The sequence below is a fragment of the Apus apus genome, chromosome 26 (assembly GCF_020740795.1).
Source record: "Apus apus isolate bApuApu2 chromosome 26, bApuApu2.pri.cur, whole genome shotgun sequence".
NCBI lineage: Eukaryota > Metazoa > Chordata > Aves > Apodiformes > Apodidae > Apus > Apus apus.
In genome coordinates, this window is record NC_067307.1 from 4,476,191 (window position 1) to 4,487,204 (window position 11,014).

The 11,014-nt window shown below is 62.6% G+C and overlaps 2 protein-coding genes across 2 annotated transcripts in view; one reads left to right on the plus strand and one right to left on the minus strand.

The window, feature by feature from the left end:
- The window catches only part of DUSP11 (dual specificity phosphatase 11), a 7,744-nt gene extending 7,433 nt beyond the window's left edge, over nt 1–311 (minus strand). The window contains exon 1 of the mRNA XM_051640758.1: nt 114–311. Within this exon, the coding sequence (XP_051496718.1) occupies nt 114–311 (198 nt within the window). The remainder of the gene's footprint in view (nt 1–113) is intronic.
- PROM2 (prominin 2) lies at nt 310–8,372 on the plus strand. The gene is made up of 23 exons (XM_051640621.1): nt 310–526; nt 821–870; nt 983–1,185; nt 1,284–1,404; nt 1,617–1,680; nt 2,071–2,160; nt 2,275–2,474; nt 2,564–2,638; nt 2,737–2,800; nt 2,917–3,076; nt 3,202–3,354; nt 3,702–3,825; nt 4,362–4,453; nt 4,539–4,623; nt 4,747–4,893; nt 5,005–5,076; nt 5,151–5,243; nt 5,355–5,408; nt 5,780–5,860; nt 6,609–6,677; nt 6,799–6,888; nt 7,134–7,240; nt 8,309–8,372. Exons 1-23 carry the CDS (start codon nt 310–312, stop codon nt 8,370–8,372), a joined length of 2,475 nt encoding a protein of 824 aa, XP_051496581.1.
- The last annotated feature ends 2,642 nt before the right edge of the window (nt 8,373–11,014 follow it).

The window sequence follows — 11,014 nt, forward strand, 5'->3', positions numbered from 1 at the left end:
CCCGAGGGGGGCTTTGCCATCCATTTGGGGAACAGCCTTGACCACGGGGACCCCGCGGGGGTGACTCAGGGATGCCTGGGGTTGCGAAACAGGCCCGGGATGGTTTGGGAAACGCCTCCACGCAGCCCGGCCAAGCCCAGCCGCCCCGGGGAGCCCGTCGGGGGAACAAGCCACGGCAGCGTCTGGGCTTTGAGCGGCGGCCGACCCGTCAGGCAGGTTTCCCGGAGAGAACCATCCGGAGCCGGGCATGTCCCTGCGCCCTCTCGCAGCCTGACGGAGCCCCTCGGCTCTCTCCTCGCCTCCAGAACCATGCGAGCAGCCGGGCTGCTGCTGGCCTGGGCGCTGCTGCATCCTGCCGGCACCCAGCAGTGTCACCTGGCCGGCCCCGGGGGGATCCTGCGCTTCACCGACACGCACGCCGAGATCCGGGTGCCGGCGCTGCACCGCCTGCCCAGCGCGCTCGACCCCCTCTACGGCCTCGTCCGGCGCTGCCTGGACCTCATCCAGCAAAACCCTCTGCCCACGGGTGAGTCCTGAGCCTGGATCCCACTGCCCCCAGGGTGCTGGGATCCCACCACCACGGGTACCGGGATCCCACCACCACGGGTGCCAGGATCCCACTGCCATGAGCGTTGGGATCCCACCACCACGGGTGCCAGGATCCCACCACCACGGGTGCCAGCACCGCCAGGGCTTTGCCAGCTGCATTCCCGGTGTCCCGGGCTACTCCGGGGCTCCTCCACCCCGGCCCTTCTGCCTGGGCAGGGCTGGGGGTGCCTCGGTGGGACCCCTTTGACCAGCACCACCATTTCTCTTGCAGAGCTGCTCAGGGCAGCCCTGAACGACCCCAGCTCAGTGCGGACATCACAGGTGAGCTGGGACACTGGGGTTCCCACGGGATGGGTTGGCATTCCACTAGGATGGGGCACCCGGAGCACCCTGAAAGCCGGGCGCACGGGCACCGAGCAGGCTTTCCTTGCAGGTGGTGCAGTACGAGCTGGGCTATGTTGTCTGCGCCGCGGTGGCCCTGCTCTTCACCGTGGCCGTGCCAGTGGCCGGGATGTGCTTCTGCTACTGCCGGAGCCGCCGGCGCTGCGGGGGCCGCCTGCGCGTCCACCAGCGCTCGCTGGGCTGTCGCCGCCGCTGCCTGCTGGCCTGCCTGTCCCTCACCTCCCTCGTCATCCTGTGAGTCCCCCGGGGCGGTGGGGAAGCCCGGTCCCCAAGGGGACGGGGCTGGGGTGGCTCTAGCGGGCAGCCCCGTCACCGCCTGCTCGTCCCGGCAGGACCAGTGTCACCTGCGCCTTGGTCACCAGCCAGCGGGTGAAGGGACAGATGGAGCTGGGGCTGGGGGTCGTGCCGGCCACCCTGCGCACCCTGGGGCAGCACATCGCCAACGTCCCCCAGGTGGGTTTCCCACCCACCCCACTCACCCCCCCCCCAACATGTCCCAGCATGGGGTGTAACCCGGGGATGGCGGCGCGTCCCTCACGGAGCAGTTTGGGAAGTGAGAGGAGGTGACGCGGCTGCATTAAAAACGTACTTTGAATGGCAACGTGGGGCTTCCTCCCCTCCCGGCGGCTCCCGGCCCCAGCCGACCGGCTCCTCTCTCCTGGCAGGGCGTGCAGATGGTGGTAGACCAGTTTGAGGTGCCTCGACAGCAGATTATCTCTGACCTGGGGGGTAAGCACCGCACCGGGGACAGGCAGGCTGAGCTTCCCAGCGGGATGAGATGCCAAGGGGGTGTCCTACCTGAAGGGAGGTTGGAGTCAGGTCTGGGTTGGGCTCTTTGTCCAGGCAACCAGCAACAAGCCAAGAGGGCCTGTCCTCCAGCTGCTGCAGGGGAGGTTTAGGGTGGATATCAGGAAGCACTTCCTGATGGAGGGGGTGATCAGACATTGGAAAGGACTTCCCAGGGAAGCGGTGGAGGCACCATCCCTGGATATGTTTACAGGAAGGCTGGATGTGGCACTTAGTGCCATGGTCTGGCTGATGTGGTGGTGTCAGGTCATAGGCTGGACTTGATGATCTTAAAGGTCTTTTCCAGCCTTGGTGATTCTGTGATCCCTGCAGGGCTCAGCCGGAGCGTGGGGCTCTCCATCCACGCGCAGCTGAAGGCCGTGACCTACGCAGCACTGCTGGACCTGCAGGACAGGGCTGGAGGTACGTCCCAGAGCAGCTCTCCCCCCGCGGCCGGTGCCGAAGCCCGGCCGGAGAGAGCCGGGACAGGCCAAGAAGCTGAGCAGCCTCGAACTAGCCCTGGGCTTTCTCTTTAAGACCTACAGACCTCGCTGCACCATTTACAGATTCTCGACAGGACGGCGCGGGCGCTGGCGGCGGCGCGGGCCCAGCTGGAGCCGGCGCTGCGGGAGCGGCGGCGCCGCGTGGTCGAGCTGCTGGACGACCCGCGCTGCACCTCCTGCGCCAGCGTCCTGGGCAGGGCACGCAGCCTGGAGCTGGGCGCCGACTACAGCAAGGTGGGACGGGCTGCTTGGTGTCCCTGCTGCTGGGTCACGGTGCCCACCAGCACCCCGCCGGCTCACAGGTTGCTTCTTCCACCCCCAAGGTGCCGTCGGTGGAGAAGGTTCTGAAGGCGCTGGCTGGTCTGCCCCGAAGTGACTTTGCAGAGATGATTCGTCAGGTTGGGAGGGGTCTGGGTGAAGCGAGGGGCGGGGGGGAGGTTCTGGTGCCCACAGGCAGCTCTGGACAAGCCTCTCAGCACCCCATCTTACCTCACAGGGCAATGGCACCTTCAACTCCATCCCGGAGCTGGCTGTGGAGAGGATGGCACAGATTATCCAGGGTGAGTGGGACAGCCAGAGCAAGCGGGGACACCCCTTGTGGGGCAAATCCCAATCTGGGGACTTGGGGTGGGAGGAGGGGACAAGCCACCCCTCCAGCATGGCCTTGGCCCTGCAGATCTGCGGGAGGAGATGGCCCGTGTTACAGAGAAGGTGCAGTCCATCGCTGATGGCTTCCCCCTCCCCGACTACACCGGGCCCATCAGCGAAGTCCTGGTGAAGGTGGAGGATGGGAGCCAGCCGTACCTCCGGGAGGTGGAGCGCTTTGAGCAGTACAGGTGACCCCGGGGAGCACAAAGGGGTGCAGGGGGTGTGGCAGAGATGGGTGATAAGCAACCCCCGAGCCCCAGCTGGTGCCTCCACCTCGTATCTCGAGGCTGTGCCCTGCTGCTCTTCCCTCCAGGTGGATCGCGGGCACGGTGCTGTGCTCCATCATCCTCCTCATCCTCGCTTGCAACGTGGCAGGGATGGCCCTGGGGACCTACGGGCTCTCCAAGCGGGAGGACCCGGGTGACTATGAGTGCCGAGGAGAAGCCGGCGCCAAGTTTCTCCTGGTGTAAGCATCTCTCCAGGTGCTGGAGGCTGAGGGGGGAAACTGCTGCCATCTCACCCCCTGCCCCCCACCCCAAAACCAGAGGGGCAAAGCCAAGGGAGGAACCAGGAGCTGGCCAAGACAAGAGGCTTTTGAAGCCACTGCCTGTGCCGGCGGGTTTGGGAGAAGCTGCTCCTCCCTGGGTGCTGGCAGCTCCCACATCCCGGCCCTGCTCCTGAGGGCCCTTCCCAGGCAGCCGGCGTGTCCGGGCGCGGGATGGAGCCACGGGGCTGCAGCTGGATGGGCAGGTCCCCACAAGCTTTTTCTGCCCGTCCGGGTCTGCAAAAGCCACCTCCTCTGCCTCTTCACAGTGGCGTGGGCCTGGCTTTCCTGTTCTCCTGGCTCCTCATCCTCCTGGTTTTTGCCACCTTCCTGGTTGGGGGCAACATCCAGACGCTGGTTTGCAGGAATTGGGTCAACCAGGAGATTTTTAAGGTGGGTGACCAAGCATCCACCCCTTGTCCCATAGATCTCCGCTTGTGTGGACCAAAATACCCCCAAAACTCTGTGTCCTCTCCCTAAACCCTCCTGGAAAAGCCCCATCCCAAACCAGAAGGCTGAATTCAGGATTAGATCCTTGGATTTGTATCAGCAGCAGGGAATTGCCCTTGTGCTGTTAATTTCCTGCAGGTGACAATATTCTTACCTGCAGGACCCTTGTCCTGTGGTCCTCAGGGATCCCAGGGGTGCTTGGGGCAGGTGGCACACTGCAGCGGGACTGGGATTGGGGTTGGGAATGGGATCAGGGCTGGTTCTGTGCTCTGCACACGCAGGCAGGTCCCTACAGGTCCCCCCAAATGCAACCCGGTGAGGCTCTGCAAATGGGGACTGTAAATAAATAAAAGAACAGCTCTGGCTGGGACTGGGTACCCCAGGACACAGCAGTGAGGGCACAGCACACCCAGGATCACTGCTGGGAATGCTTCTGCCCACCCCAACCCTCTTTTTTTTTTCCCTCCCGTTTGGCCCAGTTCATCGACACCCCCGGGAACCTGCCTCCATCCATGAACCTCACCCGCCAGCTCAACATCAGGAGGGAATCCAACCTCAGCACCACGTACCGGTGGGTGCTGCAGGTGCCACCTCTGCCCCTCCACCTCAGGGACCTGCTGAGAGGGTGATGCCACCAATGTCCCTTTGCCTTCCAGGGAGTGCAAGAGCGGCGCGGGGCTGTGGGAGGTGCTGCAGCTCGACAGGTCCTACGACCTGGATGAGCACCTAAAATCCCCCAAGGTGAGGGCTGGCTCCAGCCAGAGCTTCGGGCAGTGGTGTGAGGATGCAGGAGCTTTACTGGGCTTACTGGGATGGAGGTGGCCGGCCCCAGCCCTGCAGCCTCCCCCTGCTCTCACCCCGCAGTACACGGCCGATTTCCAGAAGCTCCTGGGTGACTTCACCACGCGGTTGGGTGACGTGCGGCTGCTGCGCAGCGAGGGCCGGCAGGACCTGGAGACCTTCGCCCGCAGCGGCGTGGATGAGGTGGACTATGGGCGCTTCCAGGAGGAGGTGAGGGAGACCTGCTTCCCAGTGTGGTGGGCAGGATGTAGCCCAGCCCCCCCTGCCCCAGGGTTGGCTTCCAGGTTTCTGGGGCAGCCACCAAGCCCCATCTTCCCCCAGATGAAAAACCCGGTGGTGCAGACCAGCCTGCCTGGCTTGGCGAGGAGCCTCGAGGGGCTGCAGAAAATGCAGGTGAGAGGTGGGGTGGGTGGTGGGGGCTGCCTGTGTCCCCATGGGGACATCTTCACCCCGTTGTGTCCCCCCAGAGGAACGGCACGGTGGCAGGGCGGCTGGCCGCCGAGGCCCGGGCCCTCTGGCAGATGCAAAACTCCACGGTGCAATCACAGGAGGCTTTGGTGGTGAGTCCGTGCTGGGCTGGTGGCTCGTGATGCTGCTGGTGTTTGCCCGGTGGTGTCCCCAGGAAAGGAGGGATGGGGATTTTTCACCCTTCTCACCTCCCTGTCCCACAGGCAAAGCTGGGGGAAAGTGTCCAGTTCCTCTCCCGCTTGGCGCCGCATCTCCAGGTACTTGTGTGGTTTCTTCCAGCTCAAAAAAATATCTGGCACCTCATGGGTCCCACCTGCCAGGGCCCCAAAAAAGCCAGTTACAGGGTGATGGGAGAGCCAGGAAAACTACCACCCAGGGGGAGGATCAGTCTCCTTCAGCACCTGGATTTGCTGCTGCAGATCAGAACTCCCCCTGCAGCACCCAGGGCACTTCAGAGCCATCCCCTGGTGTTTAACCTCACCTGCTCCCTGCAAGGAGGTTTCTCTGCTTGGGGCAGGTCCCTCTTTCCCTGCTTTCCAGAAATTAGCCCAAATTCCCAGCACCCCTGGGACACTCATCCTGCTGCTGGGTGCTCTAAGGATGCTCTTCCCTTCCCGTGCCTCCCCAGGAGCGGGTGAAGACGACCCTGGCCACCACGGCCTCGGTGGAAGCCCGGCTGCCTGTGCAAGCCCAGCAGATCCTCCGGCAGGTGAGCCAGGCCTGGATTAACACTTAGGGGGTACAAAATCATAGAATCAGAGGGGTTGGAAGGGACCTCTGAAGATTATCAAGTCCAACCCCCCTGCAGCAGCAAGAACACCCAGGGCAGGTCACTCAGAAAGGCATCCAGAGGGGTCTTGGAAGTCTCCAGAGAAGGACACTCCACAACCTCTCTGGGCAGCCTGTCCCAGGGCTCTGCCACCCTCACAGGACTGAAGTTCTTCCTCATGTTGAGGTGGAACTTCCTGTGTTGTCACTTGGTGCCGTTTCCCCTCGTCCTGTCACAGGCACCACTGAAAAGAGATTGTCCCATTCTTGACACCCAGTCTTCAGATATTTATAGACATTAATCAGGTCCCCTCTTAGTCTTCTCCAGACTAAACAGCCTCAGGTCTCTCAGGCTTTCCTTGTATGACAGATGTTCCAGTCCTTAACCATCCTCCTAGCTCTCGACTGGGACTCTTTCCAGTATATCCCTATCCCTCTTGAACTGGGGAGCCCAGAACTGGACACAATACTCCCCACAGCCAGAAACAGAGAGCGAGAACAGGGCGCTAAGAGGGAAAAGGGGCACTGAAGCCTCCAGTTTCCAGCCCTGACATGACAACCTGGTTGGAGAGGGGCTGAAGCTGGGCTGGGCAGCACGGTGCCTGCCCTGGGAACCGTGGTGCCTGCCCTGATGCTGCCTGCCCTGGGAACCGTGGTGCCTGCCCTGATGCTGCCTTCCCTCTGCCCAGGAGATCGGCTGCTTCACACGGCGGGAGCTGCGCTACTTCTCGCAGTACCTCAGCTGGGTGGGACAGACAGTGAGTGCTGCCCCGTGGGACCCCTGGGGGTGCTGCCTGCAAAGCCCCTCACTGAGCCAAGGCAGCAAAACACATCACACCCCCCCACCCTGAGCCCAGATATCTCTGCCTCTCGTTCCAGCTGAGGGAGGACGTGGCTTCGTGCCAGCCGCTCGCCACGGCGCTGGACAACGGGGGGGTGATCTTGTGTGACCGCATCGCTGAGCCCTGGGTGAGCAACCCAACCCTCACCCTCCATGAGGGGTGCCCATGGAGGCCCCCCCACGAAGGGTGCCCATGGAGGACCCCCCACAAGGGGTGATCAGGGAGGCCCCTCCAGGAATTTCTGCTGCTTGGTGGCGAGATGCTGCGCCGTGCGCGGGATCCTCCACCATCTCACCACCAGGACCAGCCACCAAAAGGCTCCCCCAAACTCCTTCCAGCTCAGCAGGGACCCCCGTGTTCTCCTCTTTGCAGAACGCTTTCTGGTTCAGCCTGGGGTGCTGCACCTTCTTCCTCATCCCCAACATCATCTTCGCCATCAGGCTCACCAAACACTTCCGCCCCATCCGGAACCGGCTCATGTAAGCGGTGGGCAGGGGGCAGGTGGGTGGGCTGCCTGGGGTGGGGTGACACACACATCTCAGGATCTCCAGACCCCCTTGATTCCTCACCTTCCTCACCCAGGTGGGAAGCTAGCAGTCTGAGTGTGGAACTCAGCAACAACAAATCAAGCAGGCATCTTTTATCGCAGCACTGGGGATACCTCCACCATAAGTGCTCCAACCCAGTGCCCAAGACTGACAGTATTTATATATTTTCAAGACCATCTATCATCATATAGCTACAAAGACAACAGTTTCCAATTTTCTTGATTGATCAGCAACAATTTTGCCACGCGGGCAAGTTTTCTTACAAGAGTGCTGACTGGCTCCTTTTTGGATAAATGGACCCTTCTTATCCTGTCCCATAAGGCATCTTGACACACAAGTCATTTTCAAAATGACATGTAAGGTTACATAGTTCATGCATCATAATTCACATGCATTTGGTTCTACTTATGGAGAAGGAGCTCTTCAGTTCAGGAAGAACAGGGAACTGCTGGAAGGACTCCAGTGCAGAGCCACAGAGATGATGGAGGGAGTGGAACATCTCCCTGATGAGGAAAGGCTGAGGGAGCTGGGGCTCTTTAGTTTGGAGAAAAGGAGCCTGAGGGGTGACCTCATCAGTGGTTACAAATACGTAAAGGGTGAGTGTCAAGAAGATGGAGTTAAGCTTTTTTCAGTGATGACCAGTGACAGGACAAGGGGTAATGGATGCAAATTGGAGCACAGGAGGTTCAAGGTGAATATCAGAAACAATTTTTTTTACTGTGAGAGTGACAGAGCCCTGGGACAGGCTGCCCAGAGAGGTTGTGGAGTCTCCTTCACTGGAGACAGTCAAGACCCACTTGGACATGTTCCTGTGTGATGTACTCCAGGTGACCCTGCTCTGGCAGGGGGGTTGGGCTGGATGATCTTTTGAGTTCCCTTCCAACCCCTGGGATTCTGTGATTCTGTGATTCTATGATTCTCCTACCAGGGGAGAGGACACAAGGAGAGGAGATACGGGCTCCTCCTCAACCCCCTGATGTTCTCCTCCTCCTCCCGCAGCTCTACGGGGTCAGAGGAGACCTGTCCCTTCCACATCCCGCGTGTCACGGCGCTCAAGCTCTAGGACGGGCTGTGCCGGGAGCAGGAGCCCGCCCGGCGCCCCAGGCACTGCAGGGCTCCCGGTGCCTCCAGCATCTCGCAGGGTCCCTCCGACACCTCTTCCAGGGTGTCTGAGCATCCCTCCCCGGGCAGGGGACACGCACCTCCGCGCTCCGTGGGGCTCAGGGCCACCCTGACATCTCTTCCTCAGCCTCCCGCCGGGTCTGAGCATCCCTCCCCGGGCACGGGGCGCGCACCTCCGCGCTCCGTGGGGCTCCAGGTCCCTCTCACGTCTCTTCCTCGACCACCTTGAGGCGTCTGAGCACCCGTCAGGGACAGCCCGGCCGAGCCAGGGCGCGGGGGAAGGTTCCCCGCAGCCCGGGCACCTCGGGCAGGCCCTGCAGGGCCCACCGCGCTGCCCCACGGCCGAGACCCCCGCGCGGGGACACATTAAAGTCCTCCCCACAGCCAAACCCGGCCCCGCCTGCTTTCTGACGCGGCCACCGCCGCCCTCCTCTCCCCCCGGGGAAGCCGCTCAGGCCCGGGGGGTGTGGGAGGCGGCCCCGGGGCGGAGCAGCAGAGGCCGCGGCCTTGAGGCCTCCGGGGCCGGGAGGACGAGCAGGAGCCGCGGGGCGCCCGGGAGCGGCGGCTGGTTGGGCTGGGGGGGCTCCAGGCCCGAGGGGGCTACGGGGGAGGCGGCGGGTGGTGGGACTGGGGGATGGGGAAGGCCCCGGGGTGGAGGGCGAGGGGCTGAGGGGCCGAGGGGGCTGAGGGGCCGAGGGGGCTGAGGGGCTGTGGGGGCTGAGGGGGTTGAGGGGCCGAGGGGGCTGCGGGGCTTGAGGGGCTGAGGGGTTGAGAGGGCTGAGGGGTTGAGGGGGCTGAGGGGTTGGAGGGGGCTCCGGGGCTGAGGGGGCTGCAGGGGCTGTGGGGGCCGAGGGGGCTGAGGGGGCCGAGGGGCTGAGGGGGTTGAAGGGCTGAGGGCGCTCCGGGTCTGAGGGGTCTGAGGGGCCGAGGGGGCTGAGAGGGTTGAGGGGCTGAGGGGTTGAGGGGCTGAGGGGCTGAGGGGGCTGAGGGGCCGTGGGGCTGAGGGTCTGAGGGGGCTGAGGGGTCTGAGGGGGCTCCAGGGCTGAGGGGCCGAGGGGGCTGCGGGGCTGAGGGGGCTGTGGGGACTGAGGGGGCTGAGGGGCTGAGGGGGCTCCGGGGCTGAGGGGCTGAGAGGTCTGAGGGGGCTGTGGGGTTGAGGGGGCTGAGGAGGCTCCGGGGCCGAGGGGGCCGAGGAGGCTGAGGGGTTGAGGGGCTGAGGGGGCTCTGGGGCTGAGGGGCTGAGGGGGCTGTGGGGGCCGAGGGGGCTGAGGGGGCCGAGGGGCCGAGGGGGCCGAGGGGGCTGAGGGGCCGAGGGGGCTGAGAGGTCTGAGGGGCTGAGGGGGCTGTGGGGGCCGAGGGGGCTGAGGGGCTGAGGGGGCTGTGGGGGCCGAGGGGGCTGAGGGGCCGAGGGGGCTGAGGGGCTGAGGGGGTTGAGGGGCTGAGGGGGTTGAGGGGGCTGAGGGGCTGAGCAAACTTGCAGACCCTGCGGGGCCGAGGGGAGGCCGCGGGAGCCCGGTGAGAGCTCCGGATCCTTGGGGATACTCTGGGGCCTGAAACAAAAAAAAAAAATCGGGAGCTTCCAACCCCCCCTTTTTCTTTCTAACGCTCCTCGCCCAAGTGGGAGGCGGGTGAGGGTCCCGAGATCAGGACCCAGTCGCAAGACACAAGCTGTTGCTGAGCAGGCGTTCCTTCCTGCTGCGCTGGGGGTTCACCAGGAGAATGGTGAATCCGACCGGTCAGGGAAACACCACAACTAATTAACAGACACCAAAACCAGGCATCTTCAGCTCCATGTCAATGAGTTCCCAGAATTCTTTCACATAGGCATTTCATTTCCTGGAATTGGCTATCTTTGTCATGATGCCTGCTCGAGGGTCTCCTGGGGGGGGTCTTTGTTGATTCTAGTCCTTTGTCATCTTTGTCCTGTCTCTTGTCCTGGTCCTGTCTCTGTCCTGGTCCTGTCTCTGTCCTGGTCCTGTCTCTTGTCCTTTGTCCTGTCTCTTGTCCTGGTCCTGTCTCTGTCCTGGTCCTGTCTCTGTCCTGGTCCTGTCTCTGTCCTGGTCCTGTCTCTTGTCCTTTGCCCTGTCTCTTGTCCTGGTGCTGTCTCTGTCCTGGTCCTGTCTCTGTCCTGGTCCTGTCTCTTGTCCTTTGCCCTGTCTCTTGTCCTGGTGCTGTCTCTGTCCTGGTCCTGTCTCTGTCCTGGTCCTGTCTCTGTCCTGGTCCTGTCTCTGTCCTGGTCCTGTCTCTTGTCCTGGTCCTGTCTCTGTCCTGGTGCTGTCTCTGTCATGGTGCTGTCTCTGTCCTGGTGCTGTCTCTTGTCCTTTGTCCTGTCTCTGTCCTGGTCCTGTCTCCAGCCTCCCGCTGGTAGGTTGCCCAGGTGGGTCAGAACCAACACCAGTGTTGTCTGTAGGTGCCACAGGTTCTTACAAGACTTGATGTTCTCACAGCCTGCAGGATGCTTGGCATCGTTGGCTGGTAAGTTTCACAAAGCACAGAGTTTTAGAAGTCACCCTTAGGATAGTGAATTCGTTATTTTAGTAAATTTTTATTTGGCTGTATTTCTACTGAATTGACTAATTAGAG